Source organism: Chiloscyllium punctatum, chromosome 16 (assembly GCF_047496795.1).
Source record: "Chiloscyllium punctatum isolate Juve2018m chromosome 16, sChiPun1.3, whole genome shotgun sequence".
In the NCBI taxonomy this organism is placed as follows: domain Eukaryota; kingdom Metazoa; phylum Chordata; class Chondrichthyes; order Orectolobiformes; family Hemiscylliidae; genus Chiloscyllium; species Chiloscyllium punctatum.
This window is the reverse complement of record NC_092754.1, coordinates 8,114,244-8,137,105: the sequence shown is the minus strand read 5'-3', so window position 1 is coordinate 8,137,105 and position 22,862 is coordinate 8,114,244. Positions and strand designations below refer to the sequence as shown.

At 37.1% G+C, this 22,862-nt stretch overlaps 1 protein-coding gene across 12 annotated transcripts in view; it reads right to left on the bottom strand.

The window, feature by feature from the left end:
- Positions 1–22,862, bottom strand: part of rerea (arginine-glutamic acid dipeptide (RE) repeats a) — a 566,413-nt gene that overhangs the window by 255,675 nt on the left and 287,876 nt on the right. For 11 of the 12 annotated variants that reach the window (XR_011962674.1, XM_072586150.1, XM_072586154.1 and 8 more), the window contains 2 exons: positions 14,123–14,219; positions 13,905–14,009 (listed from right to left, as the gene is read on the bottom strand). The exons of the other annotated variant lie outside the window; for it this stretch is intronic. Coding sequence is in view for 10 of the 11 variants with exons in the window: in XM_072586150.1 (XP_072442251.1) it covers positions 13,905–14,009; positions 14,123–14,219 (202 nt within the window). In the remaining variant the exon portion in view is untranslated. The remainder of the gene's footprint in view (positions 1–13,904; positions 14,010–14,122; positions 14,220–22,862) is intronic. 12 annotated transcript variants of the gene reach the window in all.

Below are 22,862 nucleotides of genomic sequence, written 5' to 3'. Positions count from 1 at the left end.
TGTAGTGTGAATCACATTGTGACGTAAGGTAATTACTAAGCAACAATTATATCTCGCAAGAGAAAGCACAACCTCATGACCATAGCAGCAAAAGCATTGCCATCACTAACTCCCCACTATCAACAACAAACAGTTGATAAGAATCCTTCCTGAATGAGCCACTAAATGCCACGACTATTATTGCAGGTCAGAGGGGATTTCAGTGCAAGAATGAGTATAAATCATCTTAAGTCAATAACAAGTCATTCATCTCATTGGTATTCCCTCAGTTGCACAGGACTTTGGTGAGACCATAACTGAAAGTGTTGTGTGTTGTTTTGGTCTCCATTTCTAAGGAAGGAGAAATGGACTATTGGTTCCTGGGCTGAAAGGGCTGTCTTATTATGAGAGGCTGAGTTAGTTCTCCGGAGTTTAGAAGAATGAGAGATGATCTCAGTGAAGCATAAACAATTCTAAAGGGGCTTGAAAAACAGACACTTAGAAGTAATAAAAATCCAGAAATGCCGACTTAACACCATTCTGAGTAACTCCACCAAACTGAAATAGTTGAAGACAGCAGTTTACTACCACCTTCCCATGCAATCTCACTATTTCCAGCTACTGGCAATCACGGTAGCCAACCACTACCAGTAGCCAAGTAAACCACAGCCACACATCCACTTACTGCCAAATTATTACTAAGGCTCCAAAATCATTAGTTGATTTTCAATTGTAGCGAGTCTGTGAAATACCTGTACAGAGGATGGTATCCCATCACTGAATAATCCTTTATTTACATGTGCACAGTTCAATGGCTGTGGTCAGCGAGCTCAGAATCGGTCCCCTGTCCTGAGATTCTAAATCTCCTGTTAATATTGGCCCAGGTTAACAATCCCAATAAAAGGACCTCATACTCAACAAAATCAACCAAGTTCCACTGCAGTCTGACATCTACAGAAATCTATCGTGGAAAGTTTTTCCCAGTGTACTATGTTACAGCTTCTATTTCTCAAATTCAAAAAACAAATGTTGCCATTATATCACAGTGGCTATCTTCTGAACAAGTGGTTTCTGCATGTGCCGCTATACAAATGAAAAGTGAATATCAACTTACCTGTCATTTAGCAACAAAATTAATGAGAATATGCCCTCAGAGACAAATAGCGCATCCAAGTGTCAAAAGCCAACCACAGGCTAAGTATATGCAAATAGATTAATAATCTAGCAACCATTGCTAGTTTTAGGAAAACAGATGGTTTGTTTTTGAGCAAACAGCAGTAGTAGCTCTGATCTGCAAGACTGAATTAACAGTTTCACCAATTTGTGCTCAAGTGTAAACAATTAACTCCATAACTGCAAACATACCAAATCTCTACAGTCACCAACCAAAGGAAGAAAGAAATAGTGATTGTCAAAAATAAATTCTTAAGTTCTTAAATGGTACAAAATACTATAAATCTAAAATTTGTTACTCCAAGTAGAATAAGAACCTAGAAAAAAGATACAATTAAAGTCAAACGAGAAAGTGGAACAGTAATTCTGCCACAATTTATTCAATAAATTGTAAATCACACTATTCCTTCTGGGACAGTTATTTCAACAGAACCACTATCATAATCACAGAGGGATAAAATTCTAATATTCTATTATGAATAATTAGTTTAATATATACTTATGTAAACAGAATATCAATATTACACTGCAATCTGCAGCTCTCAGATTGACCATTTTACATATTCAGTTGTCTTATTACAATATAATCAGTATTACAAATAAGCCAACTGGAAATTTGTCAGCACCACTAAAGTACAAGCCTCTGAGTTCAAATCCCATTCCAATCTTTAGTGCCAAAATCACAACCATTCCACTGAAGTACTGAGGGAATGCTGCACTGTTGGAGGTGCCATCCCTCAGAAGAGATTTTAAAAGAGGACTTGTCTGTCTGATCAAGCAAATTAAATTATTTTGAAGAACAGAAAGGGAGTGATCCCTGCTGTCCTGGTCAGTATTTATCCTTCAATCAACATGAGCAAAAAACAAAATTTCATCCTTATCACATGGGTGTTTGTGGGAGTTTGCTGAGTTCAAATTAGCTATACATGTGACGACATATTCTTATGTGTTTCCATGGACTCAAATGAAACATTAAAATTGTACAAAAGTCCCTCATCTCAAATAGAAAAATGAATGCACTCAATTAATTATTTTCTGAAGTATAATCATATTTGTTTGGTGAGCAGACATGGTGGAAAATTTTCATACAATTTATTGTCACAAATACCAATGAGATGAATGACTTGTTATTGACTTAAGATGATTTCGGCAAGTACAATGAAATAACTACTCTTCTTTCCAAAGACTGCAAAGAGATGTTTCATGAACACTGATTTAATCCCTCATTCACGAGCACCCATGATAAACTAGCAGCCCCTCAGTACTTGTGCAGACACATTTTAATCTCAGCAAGGTACTTGAATCCACAAGTTCTGGAATCAGAAGCAAGAAATATACCCCCATACTAAAATTGCACTCCTCAAATCCATAATATCAATGTTTTGTATTCTGCTCAACACATTTATAAAAATCCCAACCCTCTGTAAAGCAGACTGATCAAGTTTGAATGCCAATCTATTTCTGGGAAGTTTTATAAACCAAAAAAAATGCAAGGTGATGATCTTGCTTTGCAGGACGACCTCTAATCACATCCTTTATCAAAAATCCCTTCTCCCTTTAATCAAACAGAATTGAGATTTTCTCTCAATTTCACAGTAAGGCAGAGACAATAATGTACTAGAATGGAACTAAAGCTCACATGCAAAGGAGAATAGCCAGATCTATGAAGGAAACTCAAAGAACTGCAGATGCTGTAAATCTTGAAAGAAAAACAGAAATTGCTGCAAAAGCTCTGCAAGTCCAGCAGCATCTGTCTAGAGAAATCAGAGTTAATGTTTCAGATTAACTGACCCTTCCTCAGAACTGCCAATGAAAGAACTACTTCAGGTAGAAAAGCTAGCAATTTGAGCTTGACATATCTGCCCAAGAAGAATGCAAGCATGTAGCTCCACAAGTCCCATTTCATTAATTTGGTATGCCCTTTGCTTTATAACCATTTATCTCTGCTTTTGGTTGTTTTTTCCATACAGTAGTCTTTGATCATGAGGCCTCGCAAGGGATTTCTCCAACAGCCCATTCTGTTGAAACTGGAGATCTAGGAGATGAACAACTGCTGTACACAATTAGACAACAGTTCTTCAAACTCACAATAATTTGTACAGTAACCTTTTAGGGCATTCCCAAGGGTCATGAAATTGTGCTGGTTAAATATGAGGCTGCTTTGTTTTAAGTCAGTCTACATAATAATGCTCTATATCAATAATAAGTGACTTGTGTTTTGGTCTATGTTATGTATTTGCAAACTCTCACGCAATTGCTGTACTAACTTGTTATGTTTTCATATCAAGTTTTATTTAAATAATAATGGAGCCACATATACGACCTAACCAAAAACAAAAAAAAATTCATCCTGTTCTCATTTTCCATTCCTGTAAACTATTAATCTTTATAGCTTTCAGATGTTTGCCCTATACTAACATATTAAAGGGATTGGGAAAATTACAGATGAAAGAATAAAAGCACAAAATGTGAATAAAATCAAGAGAAAAAATTCTGGCGAACCCAAAAGGCACTCAAATTCATATAAATTTGAAAAAATGATTTTAATCAAGTATCAAAACATAAAATGCCATAACTATGGAAAACAAAAAAAAATTTATGAAAATTGTCACAGCCTAAGGGTGCCGCAATGTACCTCGTATCCAAGAAATTCAACAATGCTTTTATAGGCATTTTATCCATAGGAAATTCAGTGAAAGAAAAAATGCTGGCCAAGCTAACATGAGGGTTTGCCTTTTCTTTAAATACAATGATATTTCTAATATCCACCTGTGATGATGATTTAACACTTCAACAGACAAATGGTATTTCCTACAATGGAGCTTCCCTCAGCACTTGGCTGGCATACCACCTTTGATATGCATTTGAAACCTGGAATATCATTTGAACCATCAAATTTACTCTGAGGTAAGTATGATGAAACAAACAGCCACTTGACCAAGATATTTAAGCATATAAGAGATTAATTTTAGGTTAATGTGTAGCAGGCACATTAGCCTGTCTTTTCTTATCATGCGCTCACAAGCACAGTTTGAACCTCTTTTTACTACTAGAACCTAAAAACTATTTTGAAGCCACATTACAAACTACAGTGCTCTCTGGAGGTACTTTTTAAATGAATAAAGTCACTGAAATAACACGCTCAGAAAAGCACAATAATAAAATAATTGCATGACTTCAAACCAATGAGAAGGACATCAAACCTAAGCGCATCTGAAATTTTCTGAACTATTCTTCTACTTCTGTAGTGAAATTAAAGCCACTTTGGTATTGCTCAAGTTATAAAATGACCCTTAAACAGTCTAGGTTTCTAATGTTATTATATAAAATAGGTAACTCCTTGATTTTTAAAAAAATGTTTTCATGGATGTGAATGTCATCAGATAAGACCTGTTGCACATCCCTAGTTACTCTTAATCAGAGTGGCTTACAAGAGCAGTTTAAAGGTAACAAGTCTAGCACATTTGACAGTCAACCCTATTACTACAGACATGGAAACACCAGGTGATTTTTTGTTTTTAAATTGTCATTTGTGGGGCCTAGTTGTCATTGAGAAGGTGGCAATGAACTGTCTTCTTGAACCACTTCAATCTATATGCTGTCGGTAGATGCACAATGACATCAGTGTGAAATAATGTGGAGATGCTAGTGTTGGACTGGGGTGGACAAAGTCAGAAATCGCACAACACCAAGTTTAGTCCAACAGGTTTAGTTGAAAGTACTAGCTTTCGTAGCACTGCTCCTTCATCAGGTAGCTGTGGAGCAGGATCATAAGACACAGAATTTATAGCAAAAGATCACAGTGTCACACAAATGAAGTAATATATTGAACAAATCTAGATTGCTGTTAAGTCTTTCAATCTAGGTTTGTTCAAAATATCACTTCAGTTCTTCAATTCCGTGTCTTATGATCCTGCTCCACAGCTGCCTGATGAAGGAGCAGCACTCTGAAAGCTGATACTTCCAAATTAACTTGTTGGACTATAACCTGGTATTGTGTGATTTTTAACTACGAGTGAGAAAATTCCTGGATTTTGACACAGCAACAGTGAAAGAAGGATGATATATTTCCAAGTCAAGGTGGTGAATGGCTTGTAGGGGAATTTGCAAGTGGTAGTGCTCCCATGTATTTGCTGCCCAAGTCGTTCTAGACGGAAGTGGCTGTAGGTTTGTAAGATGCTGTCTAAAGAGCCTGAGTGAATTTCTGCAGTGCATCTTATCAACGATACTTAGTGTTGGAGGTGTGGATGCAGTGCCAATCCTGGATGGTGTCAAACCTGAGTGGTGTTGGAGCTCACTCACCCAACTAAGTGGGGAGCATTCCATCAAGTTCCTGGCTGTGTTTTGTCGATGGTGGACAGATCTTTGAGAAGTCAGCTAGTGAGTTACTCACTGCAGTATTTCTAGTCTCTGACCCACTGTTCGAATTATAGAATCTGATGGTACAAAAGGTGGTCAATTGATCCGTCATGTCTGTACTGGCTCTCAAGATGGGTAGTCGGCTTGTCCTGTACTCCACCTCAACTCCACAGCCTTCCATATTCATCACTTTCAAAAACATATCCAGGTCTCTTTTGAAACCTTCTATGGAATCCAGCTCCACCAGTTTTCCAGACAGTATATTCCAAATCCTGACAACTCTGAGTGAAGAAGTTTCTCATCTCACACCTAGCTCTCGTAGCCAGTGTGTTTAAATGGCCAGTCCAGTTCAGTTTCTGGTCAATGTAAACTCCAGGTTTACACCATTAAATATTGAGGGACAGTGATTAGATTAGTTTTTATTGGCAATGCTGTTGCCTGGCTTTTATGTGATGCAAACGGTACTTGCTTACTTTTCAGCTTAAGATTGGATATTGACAAGTCTTTTTTGAATTTGAAAATGGACTGCTTCAGTATAAGGTAACATGAATGGAGCTGAACATTTTTGAATCTTCAGCAAACATCCCTACTTCTGACCTTATGATGGAGGGAAGGTCATTGATGAAGCAGTTGAAGATTCAGGACACCCTTAAGAACTCCTGCAAACATATCTGGAGATGAGATTACAATCACCATCCTACATGCCAGGTATGACGCCAATCAAAGAGCTTCCTTACCTCCCGGTTTTGCCAAGCTCCTTCATGCCACACTCAGCCTTGATTTCAAGGGCTGTCACTCTCACCTCACAGGGTGGCAAATTTCCTTCCTTAAAGGCATTAATGAACTACATAATTCATGGCATCACAGATGGTTACAACAATTGACATTAGTTCCGCAGTCACCATCAATAAGACTAACTCTTGATGCCAGATGTGTTAGTTGAATTTAAATTCCATCAACTGCAGTAGTGGGATTTGAAACAATATTCCACAGTAACAGCCTAAGCCTCTAAATTATTATTTTCAGTAACATAACTGCACCAAGTCTCGTCACACTACCATGTTTCACAAATAGCTCATTTGCATTTCATCAGTGTACAATGAAGGAAGGGTTGATGCTGCAATGGTTAGATTTGTTCACTTAATCCCCTTACTCCAGCGCTTTTTCTCAACCACACCAAGATGATGCATAGATGTCAGTGCTTTTAAAAACTTATGCTGATTCCATTAACCAAATGTTGGTTTGTGCCCCATCATTATAGTACAGGCACTGTGTTTTGAATACAGACATCATGTAAACTTCATACAAAGTTTTTGGAAAATTTATCAATACAAAAAGTAAGTGGCCATCTACAAACTATCAGTGCTTCCAACACCAATTAAATTAACAATTTCCACAACATATATAAAAAATATCACTTGTGACTGGCTACAATATCACTTAACTATTATAAATCAAAATTAAATATTAAAACAAACAAAAAAGGCTCTGCCAAAGTTCATTAAATTCAAAAAGATTTTATGGTTTGTGAACAATTACATCTTTTTACATATATTTAGCACAGGTACAGGTTGCAATAAGTTTATGATTGGCTTTTTTGCATTAGCAGGAGGCTGGGAGTGGTGGCAGCTAATAATGAATTTATGCCACGGTCTCTCAAATAGCAATGAGATAAATGGGCAAATGACTTGTTATGGAGTAGTAGTTTGGGAGATAGGTGACAGCCAAGAAACGGTGATAACTCATTTGTTCTTCTTTGAATACAGTCACGGTATCTTCTAATTCATCCAGCTGAAAGGTAGCACGTTTCTCAGAACGTCACTGCTGCACTGGAATACTGGCTTAAATTATGGGCTCACTTATTTCTCCTTGTTCTTGGGATATGAGCATTACTGACCAGGCCAGCATTTCTGAAATGAGGTTTGAATCCACAAGCTTCTTGGGTGAGCTTGTAATTACTCATTTATGTCTGACAAATAATAGGCAAATAATTCCAGATCTTTGATGAAAAACGGCCATGTAAAATATACTAAATGTGTTAATTTATCAATTTTAAAATTGTCCTGTATTGAAGCAGCTTTAATCTGGTTCACTAATGTCCTTTAGGGAAGGAAATCTGCCTTTCTCACCTGGTTTGGCCCATATGCAACTCCACACCCATAGCGATTAGGGAGGGTCGAGCCAGTGACCTTCACATCCCACGAATGAATAAAAAACTGAAATGAACTTGCTACACTATGCTATCAGTAAGAATTCTTGTTTGGGAAAAAGGGCACCAGTCAACTGGTATAAAATCTACAATGGCATTCCTACTGCTCAAACACTTAAAGACTCCTTTCTGAGCTGAATGATGTCCAAGGCAATATTCCAATGTACCAATATAAGTTTTACTAAACGGCCAAAATCATTCAGATATCTACTTTAGTGAATGCAACAAGTTCATATATTATTCTGTATATGATCATTGATTTGAACATTTGGCTTCACACATTTTAAGAAAGACCTTGAAGTAATATAGGCTCTGATGTGAATATGTGAAGAACTGTTGAACCTGCCAGTTCAGGAAGAAGCAACATCGTTTTTCAATAGGTGATATCCGGCTTTGCTTTTCACTTTTGCACACCTGGGGCCAATTATTTTGTGCTGTGCAAAGCTTTTAAAACTTGGAAAAAATTTATGGCATCACAGCAGACTTGCTTTTCATTTCTGATCAGGAAAAGCTGAGTGACCTGTCAGCTATTTTCAATCTATAGAAACAGCCTGCACTTGGGACATGAACAGATAACACTATATGTATGGATCACTCCGTTGCAACACATTTCGCTCATTCAAGCGTCAGTAGGTTTAGTGCAAAAATAATGCAAAACATTTCTGAGGTACAGGCAGGGGTAGGAAGATTTGACTATCGGGGGAAAACTACAAAATTACATTCTCAAACAGTTCCAGAAGAACATTATATTGGAGGGTGTCCAAAATCATTAGATTTCTAATCATCTCATTAAAATTTTCAATTTTCCAACTTCCTATCAATTTTGTAGCTGAACTAAAATTTCAATTGCATCATTTTATTTTTGATTCTGTAGGGATGAGTTGGTCTCTAAGTTGCTATTACAAGGCAAGTCAAGTTGAAGTCAATTAATGGGGGGTTTTGTTTCGTTAATTTGTTTAACATTCTAACTGGATACAGACTGGTTGTTTTACTAAATAGAGTATTTATTTTGTGAGTAGACAGCATGTTAATTACTTGCCACCACAGCTATCTGGGGAAACAATGTATATTGTTTCAAGTAGTAACCATTTCACTAAAGTAAATATAGTAAATTTCCAGAAAACATGCCATAAGGGGTCTGAGAATTCAACTATTAAAAGTATCATATGAGGAAGTGTAGGAGCAGTGATAGGTTGCCATCTTGTAAAGTCCATATGTTTTATTTGTATGATTTTCACTGGGTACTGAAATAGGAAAAGAACTGGTTTAAAAATCAAGGAATGTTGAAGGATTGCTGCGTTTGCTAAAAACAGGTCGCCTGACACTCATTCTACATAGCTGCTTATTCAAGCAGTAGTAGAAGTCTTATTTGCAGAGGAGCTGGAGTCAAGGGGTATACACAAATAAAGCTTTTGCTGGAAACAAGTAGCTGATTAGTCTGTGGATGACAGTTATTGATGACAAAGACCTTCTGCCTACCAACATCTTTAACACTGGTTCCCAAATAGGTGAACAGCTTGGGGCATGGATGAAAATGCTAAGAAGCAATTGGATCTCCACCAATGTGTGTGTGTGTGTGTGTGGGGGGGGGGGGGGGGGGGGTCTCAATGCTCTGCAGTAAAAAGCAGTTTATGCCTAAAGATAATAAGTTCATTTCCCCTTTCCACTTGTTTTCAGCTGTGACTTTTAACTACTAAGTCAAAGACCCGTATAAGTAGGAAGAATCGCTGTGCCTCCTTGTTTAACTGTACCTAGTCTACTTATTTGTCATAAATTGTAACTCATGTCAAGTGCAGAAACCAGGTCTGTGCTTTCTGTCAACCTAGATCTGAAGGACAGGTAAATTGGGGAATTCTCTGTACTTTTGAAAATCTTTAATCTTTATGACCATTCTGGAAATAGTATGGCTTAAATTCCAGCACACTAACCCAGTGAGGTGTGACAGTTCTCGAAACAACCTCCTAAGAGTTAAGATAAATAAAAGCTGTTCAGTTCAAAAAAATGCCAGAAACTGTTCCAGAATATTGTTCTATCGGTCATGGTAATGTCAGCTGACATGAGATCTAGAAGCCAAGTCATTGCGATGGGGACATGGTGGGTTTCAAACCCATGACAGATGGTGAAAATTGATTTCAACTTTAAAAATCTGAAATAAAGAGCATTTAACCATGTAACTATTGCTTTTATTGCATAAATTGATAATTTGATCATTGGAAAAGGGTAGACAAGGTTGAAATACGATCACAGTAGGCATAATGGCAAAGACTGGTTGTGCTGGTATGAGCAGAGAGCTGGACTAAAGGCTAGCAAAGCTGAGAATGGGAGTAATGGATATCTATTAAGTATGACAAGGTCAGAAGTCACATGACATTAGGTTATAGTCCAACAGGTTTATTGCAATCACAAGTATTCAGAGCACTGCTCCTTCATCAGGTGAAATGAAAAAAAGCATGCAGGCCCAAAATTTATAGGCAGAGAGATCCAATGATGTAAGTGGAGTGTTGACAGGCCGAATAGTAAGTCTCTGCAAATGATCAAAAGTATCAGACAGTGCAGGTAAGTGTTAACAGCTGAATAGCAAGTGAAAGGATGATCTATAATCCAATTGAGGTAGAGAGATAACTGCAAAAATTAAAAATCCAAATGGCTGGAATAACATGAAACACATGCTGAGAGTCTAACCAAAGTAACAAGTAATCCAAAACTGTACAGCGACTCTTATACCTGCCATGCTAGCCCAGGCATATGGATTGTTTCCAACACCATCAACATTTTTTATAAATATCACACTGCCTCAGTTAATTGGATCAAAGGTCATCCTTTCACTTGCTATTCAGCTGTTGACACTTTACTCATCTGCAGAGATTTATTATTCAGCCTGTTGACAGTCAATTCACAATTTGTATGATCTTTTGATCTCTCTGCCTATAAATTCTGAGTCTGTGTCCTCCTCTTCACTTCAGCTGATGAGGGAACAGTGCTCCGAAAGCTTGTGATTTCAAATAAACCTGTCGGACTATAACTTGGTGTCATGTGACTTCTAATCTTGTCCACCCCAGTCCAGCACCGGCACCTCCACATTAAGCATGACGAGAGGCGAGAGGTACTTTTCCACAAGAATTAGTGCTGTTCACCATATTATAAAATGCTTTAGAGGTCCTGGAGAAGGTGTGAAGATTTATAAGGATGATATAAGAAATGTATAGGTATTCACATCAAGGAAGGACTGACAGGCTGCATCACATCACTCTTGAAAAATACGGAATAATAAAGGTGTCTAAAATTATGAAAAGTCTTGATAGAATGCACAAGGCTAGAACATTTTCTCTTGTGAGGAACTGCGTTAACTAGAGACCAATGGTACAAGATAGTCACCAAGAAATCCAATTGGGAGTTCAAAAGGAACTTTTCCACCCAAAGAATGCTAAGAATGTGGAACTTCTTACGAGAAGTTGAAGTTAATAGTATGGATGCATTTAAGGGGCAGCCAGTCAAGGAAACAAGGGAAAAGGAAACAGATGATAAGCATAATGGCATTAAATGATAAAAGGTGGGAGGATTGTTGAGTGGAGTATAAACAGTAACATTGACATTTTGTGCCAAATAGCCCATTTCTGCCCCATATATCCTATGCACTTCTATGTGGCAGATTTGGTGTGGATAATTGCTGAACCAATGCATTCTTTAATGAAATGGGAACACTCAATGCAGAAAGAAAAACCAAGGAGCTCAAATACGTAACTCTAAAGTGCAACTGCATTTACAGTGCAGAAGCCGTTCTAGATCTTGTCAACAGAATTATATGTAAATATGCCGTTTATTCAATTAGGGAGGTCATGTTTAAAGTACTAAATGCAACTTTGGACAGAAACCATGGCATACATCGAGAAATTTGGATATCCAGCATAATTAGGGAAAGATGGCACATCTTGGACTGACCTAGCCTAGAGACAGAATAATCATTAAAAGCCAAATTGCCAACTCCTTTGCTATAAAGGTCTGTGATTCTGTGCTTTTCAAAGCATTTGGTAACTTATCAAAGTAAAACCTCTGTGATTTATTTCTGCCTTTTATTCTCATAGATCATTAAAAGATCTTGGTTCCAATCAGCCAAAATCACTGACAGAAGTGAAAGAATTGGAGTTGTGTTTGATTTACAGCTAAGAAGTTGGGCTTGATGTGTTTGCATTCATTTGTAGAGGTGGTGTTCATGACAATTCTTTAAATGGCAACTCTGTCATCAGAATGTTCTTCTGAAGATCCATATCACCAGACTACACCTAACAGAGAAACTGGGCAGTGTGAGGCCACTGCTGTATTATGACATAAAAGCAAATATTCACTTTTTTAGGATGGGCAACCTAAAGCTTGGCAAATGAAAAGTATATGGAGACAGAGGCAGTTTGGATGGTTAAAGGCACATCTATCAATGACAAGGCATGAGGAAGAATTCTCCTCTGACTCAACCTTCTGTGCAAACAGTTAAGAGGGAGACTGTTAGAGATTACAAAGATAGGGTGGGCAAATCCAAGATGTGACTGAAACATGATCTCATATGACATCCAAGGAGAATGACCTTAAAAACACAATACAGTGTAAGTTTCTCTTACATTAAAATGTTTGAAAAATAATATTATGCAAGGATTATTGTATCTTCCTTCTTTGTACTTATGGCTCAATGGAGAAGATTTTAGGGTTGGCCGAAAACAAGCCACAGATTTTGTCAAAAGATGCAATCATAACATATACCAATGAAGGACACCAATTTTTTTTTTTCTGCATGAGATGAAGTTCTATTTTTACTGTGCTCTATCTGGCAAAATAGTTAATAATTGACTGACTCAAAGATTCATTTCTCAAAGGAAGTGGTTAAAAGGTATATACACCATGTGCAGTAGTTAAGTAAATCAATGTTTTGGGGCCAGTTACACAGAGTGCCATGAGCTATTTTGGGATACTTTGGACATGGCATAGTGAAAAAATTGATTTACAAGAAAAGGTCTGAAATGTTCCAGCAACAAGAGGTAAAAGCTTTTTAAGCTGCTGGAGCGACAAGAGATACTAATGAATTAAAGAAAAATACTGTGCATTCTACAGGTTTGAAACAAAGGCAGAGAATGCAGTAAAAATATTCTTCTGAATGGAGTTAGTTCATCCTCGAACATGAATTCTCGACAGATGCTGCCAGACCACAGCATTCTCGTTGTTGTTCTAGTTACTAATGAATTGCCTGGTTTAGAGTACAATGAATCTTTTGTGGAATATTTACAGCATGTAAAGCCAAAACATGAAATCACTTGGAATTATCATGCAGAAAAATTATTTTAGATTATAATTGTACAGTATAGGCAATGCTATCCAGTGGCTATTCAGCATACTGGTACCAGTACAATAATGGACATTAACACTGAACTAATGAAGGTTAATAATGCCACATTAATATACTTTGGACATAATATTAATCGCTCTCACTACCAGTGCTCTGTAACAATGACTGAGTAGTACATCACAGCTTAAAATGGCCACTACTTAATATAGAACGTGGAATACTGTAGAAATTTATGACCAACATTACACTTCATTTAAAACTCAGCAGGAACATGAAGAAAAATGACAAAATTCCACAGGAACAGCAACCTTTTGTAAGAGCATACCAAATCAAACTTTTACTCGTGTTAAGTCTTGACTTTGTAAAGCATTCACACACAGAATTATGGCATTCTGGTGACTTCCAAACTTCTGCACTGCTATGAGAAAATGCAAATCAGAATCCCACCATATTAATTATAAAGGGAGTGCTCAATCCTAGCTTTCGCCAGCCCATCAGTGTGAAGTGGTCTTGGCTGAGTCCGAGAATGAAATGACTTTCTGTGATCAGTGGGGAACATGGGAGGAAAGAAAAGAGACGGTGCAGTATCTTGAGAAGCAGCTCACTGCAAGACTTATCACCTTTAATACAACATGGTACTCAGCTGGAGAGCATATTATATATAGATTTTAAAGTATCAATGCTGTTCATTGGTTTGAACTTTTCTTTTACTAACTGGCTTATATCCTTTTAAATGTTACTCTTCCCTTCAACTGGTTTGGTATGAAAGGGAACAATGGCATCTTGAATATTTGATTAAATAATATTACAAACAGTTGGAAATAATATTTGTCAAAATGACCTTATTATCCTTACCTTGTCTCTGGGTTATAGCCCAGTATATAAAAAAATTGGTCCGGTCGTGGCTTAAACTCTCTGGCAGCAAATATGTCAGAAAAATGTATAATATTGCATTTCCCTCTGAAAGGAAAGAAAAATCATTGATGTTACCACAAAATATTTGAAAACCAATTCGTATTTCAATCTTTGCAGTTTCATTCAAACAAACCATCAGATTAATTTCTCAAACTTGCCTGAGTGCTGCTGCATGGTAGGTGTCTACATAATCCGAAATGAAGAGTTCCCGACTCCTAATTACTGGGTCTGTGATCACAAGCTCACGGCCAGAATCTACAGGAAATGTAATTATTATGTCCATGAATGATTTCCACTTATTTACTTTGAATATTCAGATGGAGGATAAATGTTAAAAATGCTAATATAATTGAACACAAAAAAAACTACCCAAGTTGAAGATCTGTGACAATTTTATGACAGATGGAAATATTTTGAAAATAAAGAACTTTGTCAAAGAAAACACAATAGCAAAGTCCAATCAGAAGTGATTGTGACGTGGCAGCTTTGAATCTGACTGAAATCTGTGCTGGAATTCTTCCAGCAACAACACGTTTCTACATTTGCCCCTTATAAATGTCTAGTTACAATCTTATGTTGCAATTTTCCCACATTTTTCTCCCAATTTATCATTAACTCCACTCTTTTTGCTCCAAATAGCTCAAAAATACTACTGATTCTGAACAAAGTTAATTCTTTACTAAACCCCAATTTTTCAATAACTATGGATTTAAAATGTCTAAATTATCCAATTATTTTTTGAAGTTAGGCAACCACTCATAATTATGTAAATTTTTCATTTAAAATATTCAAAATGGTGCCAAAAATACATTATTTTGAAGAATTAAAAACTCTTCTCATCAAATATTTCCTTGGTATTAATGCCGTACTTCAATTTTTAAAATATAATTTATGAGATCATCCTATGGTCAGGACAAAACGAATCTGATGTTTTACAAAAGGAGCTCCATTCCCAGCAAATATTTCACACTTCCCAACTTCCACTTTCATTCCCTCAATATGCTCCTTGCAATTAATCAATTGGAGAAAAATAAAATTGCCATCTATATGAAAATCTCAGTCAAAACTGACCTTAATTCAGACTCAGTTTTTGCACAGTCCATATTTATACTGGCCCCTATTTTGTACTGTTAAATAAAAGGTTAACAACTTGAGGGGTGCAAATTCTTCTTTATGTGCACATCTCATAATGTGGAAGTTATGAGTTCTAACAATATTATTCCCTCAGTATGGGAAGTAGAATTAATGGTATGTAGAACAAAATGGTGACAGTAACAAATCCAGCCACGATACCATCTAGTCTCTAAATTAGCCCAGTCACAGAACCTACCTGAGACATGGCTGTACTTCAAGCCAAGACTTTTTCAACCCCCAATCTAACTGGCAGGACAGGTTGGTAAAGGTGAGAAAGATGGGGAGTTACAACAGCATGTAAATAATTCCATTCCAACCCAGTATTTAAGAACTGCAAAAATGTTGAATTCATTTCTGGATCTAATAGTTTAGAATGAACGACAGCAGGAGAGAGAAGTAAAAGTCAGAAGATTTATGCAATGGTGACTGTAATACATTCGAAGATAACAAATGAAAAGGACATAACCATGATAAAAGATCAGCATACAAGATTGGAGAATGAAACAAGTTTGAGATGTTCCTGTAATCGATCCTGAAAAGGTAGACAATACTGGCAAAAAATGATAATGAACAGCAACGCAAGACATTTAAAATGAATCCAGGAAAAACACTAACAAATTAATATGAGTCAACATGGTAAATTTAAGAATTCAAAGAAGAAACTGAGTGTAAGAAAAGGTATGACATGAGAAGGTGAAGAGGAATCACAAAATAAAACTATCAAAAAACATGCAACAGGTGACCCAAAATTGGTGGTGCAATGGACAGTGAAGAATGTTCTCAGAGTACAACGGGATCTTGATCAGATGGGCCAATGGACAGAGGAATGGTAGGTAATTTAGATAAACGTGAGGTGTTGGATTTTGTTAAGGCAAACCAGGGCAGGACTTATACACTTAATGGTAGGTCGCTGGGGAATGTTGCTGAACAAACAGACCGAGAGGTGTAGGTTCATAGTTCCTTGAAAATGGAGTCGCAGGTAGGCAGGTGTTGAAGGTGGTGTTTGGCATGCTTGCCTTCATTCAACGCATTGAGTACAGGAGCTCAAATGTCATGTATCAGCTGTACAGGATATTAGTGAGGCTACTGTTAGAATACTGCTTTCCGTTCTGGTCTCCCTGCTATAGGAAAGATCTTGTTAAACTTGAAAAGGTGCAAAAAAATTTCAGGATGTTGCTGGGATTGAGAACATTTGAGCTACAAGGGGAAGCAGAATGGGCTGGGGCTTATTTCCTTGGGAGTGTCAGAGACTGAGGGGTGACCTGATAGAGATTTATAAAATCATGAGGGACACGGATAGGGTGAATAGCAAAAGTCTTTTTCCTCGGGTAGGTGAGTCCAAAACTAGAGGGCATAGGTTTTACGTGAGAGCAAAAAGATTTAAAAGGGACAACTTGAGGGGCATCTTTTTCATGCAAAGAGTGGTGTGCATATGGACCAAGCTGCCAAAAGTGGCAGTGGTGGCAGGTATAATTACAACATTTAAAAGGCATCTGGATGGGCATATCAGATGAAGGGTTCTTCCTGAAACGTCAACTCTCCTGCTCTTCTAATGCTGCTTCGCCTGCTGTGCTTTTACCAGCTCCACATTTTATCGACTTTAAGAGGGTTCTGGGCTAAATGTTTAGCGGGGAGGAACAATGTCATCCCTGCTAAATCCTTAGCAGGGATGACAATGGAGGAACAATGGCAGATATTTCTGTGTATAATGCAGAAGTTGCAGGATCAGTTCTTTCCAAAAGGAAGAAAGATCCTAGGAGGAGGTATGGGTAGCTGTGGCTGACGAGGGAAGTTAAGAAACAAAGTTAAAAGAGAAAAAGTATAACATAGCAAAGATAAGTGGGAAAAAGGAGGACTGGGAAGCTTTTAAAGAACAACAGAAGATTACTAAGAAGGAAACATGCAGAGAAAAAAAATGAGGTACTAAGGTAAACTGGCCAATAATATAAAGGACGATAGTAAAAGTTTTTTTAGGTATGTGAAAGGCAAAAAAATGGTTAAGACTACAATTGGGCCCTTGAAGACAGAAACAGGGAACAAAGAAATGGCAGAAGAATTGAATTGGTACTTCAGATCTGTGTTCACTGGGGAAGACACAAGCAATCTCCCTGAGGTAACAGTGGCTGAAGGACCTGCACTTAAGGGAATTTATATTTGCCAAGAGTTGGTGTTAGAGAGACTTTTAGGTCTGAAGGTTTAAAAGTCCCCAGGGCCTGATGGTCTACATCCCAGGGTACTGAAGGAGGTGGCTCGAGAAATCGTGGATGCGTTCGTGATTATTTTCCAGAGTTCGATAGATTCGGGATCAGTTCCTGTGGATTGGAGGGTGGCTAATGTTGTACCACTTTTTAAGAAAGGTGGGAGAGAGATAGCAGGAAATTATAGACCAGTTAGTCTGACCTCAGTGGTGGGAAAGATGCTGGAGTCTATTATAAAGGATGAAATGACAACACATCTGGATAGTAGTAACACAGGATAGGTCAAAGTCAGCATGGATTTATGAAGGGGAAATCATGCTTGACTAATCTTCTGGAATTTTTTGAGGACGTAACTCTGAAGATGGACGAGGGAGATCCAGTAGATGTAGTGTACCTGGACTTTCAGAAAGTTTTTGATGAAGTCCCACATAGGAGGTTAGTGATCAAAATTAGGGTACATGGTATTGGGGGCAAAGTACTAACTTGGATTGAAAGTTGGTTGGCTGACAGGAAACAAAGAGTAGTGATAAACGGCTCAATTTTGGAATGGCTGGCAGTGACCAGTGGGGTACCGCAGGGATCAGTACTGGGACCACAGCTTTTTACAATATATGTTAATGATATAGAAGATGGTATTAGCAATAACATTAGCAAATTTGCTGATGATACTAAGCTGGGGGGCAGCGTGAAATGTGATTAGGATGTTAGGAGATTACAGGGTGACCTGGACAAGTTAGGCGAGTGGTCAGATGCATGGCAGATGCAGTTTAATGTGGATAAATGTATGGTTATCCACTTTGGTGGCAAGAACAGGAAGGCAGATTACTACCTAAATGGAATCAATTTAGGTAAAGGGGCAGTACAGAGAGATCTGGGTGTTCTTGTACACCAGTCAATGAAGGTAAGCGTGCAGGTACAGCAGGTAGTGAAGAAGGCTAATAGCATGCTGGCCTTCATTACAAGAGGGATTGAGTATAGAAGCAAAGAGGTTCTTCTGCAGTTGTACAGGGCCCTGGTGAGACCACACCTGGAGTATTGTGTGCAGTTCTGGTCTCCAAATTTGAGGAAAGACATTCTGGCTATTGAGGGAGTGCAGTGTAGGTTCACGAGGTCAATTCCTGGAATGGCAGGATTGCCTTACACTGAAAGACTGGTGCGACTGGGCTTGTATACCCTTGAGTTTAGAAGACGGAGAGGGGATCGGATTGAGACATATAAGATTATGAAAGGATTGGACACTCTGGCAGCAGGAAACATGTTTCCGCTGATGGGTGAGTGCCGAACCAGAGGACACAGCTTAAAAATACGGGGTAGACCATTTAGGACAGATGAGGAGAAACTTCTTCACCCAGAGAGTGGTGGCTGTGTGGAATGCTCTGCCCCAGAGGGCAGTGGAGGCCCAGTCTCTGGATTCATTTAAGAAAGAATTGGATAGAGCTCTCAAGAATAGTGGAATCAAGGATTATGGAGGTAAGGCAGGAACAGGATACTGATTAAGGATGATCAGCCATGATCATATTGAATAGCGGTGCAGGCTTGAAGGGCAGAATGGCTTACGCCTGCACCTATTATCTATTGTCTAAATGCTGGCAAATGGGACTAGATCAGTTTAAGATATCTGGTTTGCATAGACCAAAGGATCTGTTTCCATGCTGTATAACTCTATGTTATAGTGGCTGCATTAATACACAGTGAATTTTTTTTAAAAAGTTAAGATGGAGAAAAAGGCCACTAAGGGACAGAGAGGATAAAAATTACAGGTAGTGGTACTAAAATGAATGAAATTTGAAATAACTCTGCTTCCAGGGAGACAGATCGGGTGAACATTACATTAGAGGATAAGATTTGAAATGATATAACCACATTTAGAATAAAAGGATGGGAAAATTATATAAAATAATTAAATTCAAACAAGATAAATCTCCGAGGTTGGTGGAATTAAGACCACACATTTTAAAAGAATCTAGAGTAACAACAGAGGTACAAATACATATCAGTTCATTTGAAAATGCACTGCCAGAGAACTAGTAGATAATTAATGCTACAACAATATATAAAGGGAGCTAGCTTGTACGGGGCATTATAGACCAGTCAGCTTAACGTCGGAGCAAAAAGAGCAAATAACATGGGTAAAGAGTAGCCACTCATGATAGTAGTTGGTGAAAAGTGGAGTCCAAGAACATTTCTGGCACCAGAATTGTTCACAAGTCACATTAACAATCTGGATTTTTTGTGGAATAAAAACCAGAGTTTTCAAATTTGTGGATGGTACTACTTAAGTGCGGGATCATTAATTAACCTGCAAGATGGGCTTATAACTGGAAAATGAATTTCAACAGAGAAATATAATGTATCACAAATTGATAAGAAATACATGGATGTCGAAGATCAAAGGGATATGGGAGAAAAAATACACACACCAAAGTAGGCTAACAAGGCCATAAAAAAAACAAAGCAAGTTCCAATGTTTATTTCTAGAGGGATTGAATTGGAAGACAGAAGTTATGCTAAACTCACGTTGAACTTTGATTAGACTGAAGGATATGGAGGCACTAGAGAGGGTACAAAATTGATTTACAGGGTTGATACTAGAAACAAAGATATATTCATTAGAAACTAATGAACTGCGGCCTTTTAAAGAAAACAGGTGATTGATGGGATGGCTGGAAACATTTAAATTTATGAAAAGGTTTTGCTACAGCAGTTGCACTTGTGAGGAAGAACAGAACCTGTGGTCATCAATATAGAATCACCACTAAGAAATCAAACAGAACATTCAAGAAGGAAGCTCTTTACTGAGAAAGTGATGAGAATGTGGCATTTATGATCATAGCGACAGATTGAGGCAAATAATATAAATGCATTTAAAGTTAGGCTAGATAAGCTAATGAGGTAAAATGGAACATTGGTTTATGCTGATAAGGAAGGATGGGGTGGTGGGGGGGCTTCAGTGGAATATAAACGTTCACAGGAATTTTTGTCCAAACCAATGTTTCAGGATAGAGTTCACAATCTAATTGCTGGATATCCCTACCCAACCTAATCTTAAACATTTGCATTCATCAAAGAAAAGCTCACTAGAATTTTCACTCAAAGCTGATGATTTTTCAAATTTATCAAATATTATTTTGAAAACATTTTGCTACTTTCAGTTTTACAACTTCCACCAAAAAGTACAATACATCTCTTTTAGTTGGTGACACTGATGATGAACATAGCTCAACCGTTTCTCATGAAACACTGACAACTAAAGGTGGGCATGGACTACTAAGTTTTAACTACTTGCTTTGTCATAAGAATCATATCACAATTACAGGTTTATCTAGTAGAATGAAACTGTTTTAAACTAATCTGCATTCAGACAAAGTATGTAGTACTTCAGATATAAGATGACAAATAATAGTTCAAGATATTAAATGGTCTGTAAAAATGAACAATGAACCCTACAGAATATGCGAAACGTCTGTGTTGAATATTGAGAGGAGACCCCTCTAATCGATGTTTTAAAGTATACTTCTGAGCGATCTAACTTCAAACTATTAACAATGATTACCTTATAACCATTTCTAAATTTCACTTCAAAATGTATCTGACAAATACGATCAACATGAGTTTTGATTTGTATATACCAAATCACAAACCCTTGCTACCCATACTAATAAAAAAAAACAAGTTAATTTCATACATGTTGTATTTAATGGTTGAAATTATAGTGTATAGATGGATATTACCCAGATTTCCACTGCACCACCTAAGCAATATGCTTTTTCATTCATTCACACATCATTGTTTACACTCCAATTAACAAAACTGGAGAGTCCACATTTAGTGAATAATTTACCATTGCTGATGGAAGGACAAATATTCAAATTTACAACATTCTACTTGTTATTTGGGGTCTATATATGTCTTTTGATAAAGAAAGCATATTTATCTTTAGATGTGGAATTCTTCATTTCTCTATTGAAGTAATTTCCAAATAAAAGGGTATAATCAAACATTCCAATTGGATAAATTACTAAAGATCCAGGTCTTTCAAGAGTTTTTCTTCCTAAAGTGTACAATTCGCCCTCTATCTCCTGGACTGAAATATTTTTTGATCAAGCAACTTAGGTTCCCAAAAGTTTATGCAAAAACTTTTTAAAAACATTTTAAAATTCAACTTCAAAAGTTGATGAAGAAAGTAACAGGATTAAACAGCTTCGATTATATATGGTAAACACTGAAAATCAAAATTCAAAATATTTAAGCAGAAGGCAACATGCTTGCCTGAATGCTAAGTAAAAGGAACTATATCAAATTCAATTCACAATCTGCACTGAGTTAGTGGATCACAATTTAATACTAGAATAAGCTTCAATATCTTAGGGTAAAGTGAGGTGCTGGAGGAGTGTCGCTCCCAGTGTGGACTCTGGATGAGCTCAAACTTGATGTCCTATACAATCATACTGCCAGTTGACAAAATCACCTGTCTAAACTCACCTGAAGAATGGCCAAGTGGATGAAATACCCGAGGGCTGTGAGTACCTGTAGAAATGCAGCCCCGTAAGAGTAAGGAAAGAAGAGCAGACATTTATAGGGACAAAACTTTAAAAAGTGATAATAAAGGAAGGTCTGTCAAAATAGAGTACTTACCCTTTGCAAAACCTATCTGTCTAGATTTTAAACCTTTGAAGAATAGAAATTAATTGAAGGGCTAGGATTTTAGGTTTCTGCCAAACTTTCATCAAAGCAGACACTCTCTGCTGATTGTAAGGGGCCCTTTTGAAACATGGTCACAAATTTAACATTAAGAAGGTAATTCACAGGCCAAATGAAAGAATGCTTCTTTGTTTTTAAAACACCTGGCCAAATGTTGCATCATTCACAGTAAAATATATCAGTAGCTGACATAATTCATCAAACAATACATAAACCAACTTTGCTATATCATTTATGCAAGTCAGCCAGATCTCAAAGATCACATCTGTTTGTCTTGCAATCCGAAGAAATGCCAGACAGCATAATATTACATATGACCTCATCAAAAAAAATTAATTATGTTGCATGGAATAAAGAATTTTTTTTAAAACTCTATTTTTTCAGAAACATTTCAAAAGGCATATTTAAGATATTCAAAAATAGAACTAGAAGAATAAATTAAAATAAATGTCTTAATTAATGAGCTGTCCTTTATTTACTGACAACTTTAAATTAAGTTTTACTCCCATTTGAATTAGGGTTTTAAAAATATCTTGGTGCAATTTCTTCCTGTATCCATAAGATGAGAATCATTTCATTTCAAATTGAAATACACTTGAATTCTTCAGTAAAAACATTTTATTAAAGACAAAAACCTTAAATATAGCGCACACATACCATTGGCTATTATTCTCACACTTGTCATGCCCAAGACACAAAATATAATCAGCTTTTCAGCAGATAAATGTTGAAACTTCAGCATGTAATGCTTTCAAACAGGAATGGCATGCCCCAAAGTCATCGATTCAAAGGGACATACCAGTTTATTTACTAAAAGCTTCAGGTACTAATACTGCAGATGAGAATTGCCGAGCACAACTTTGTT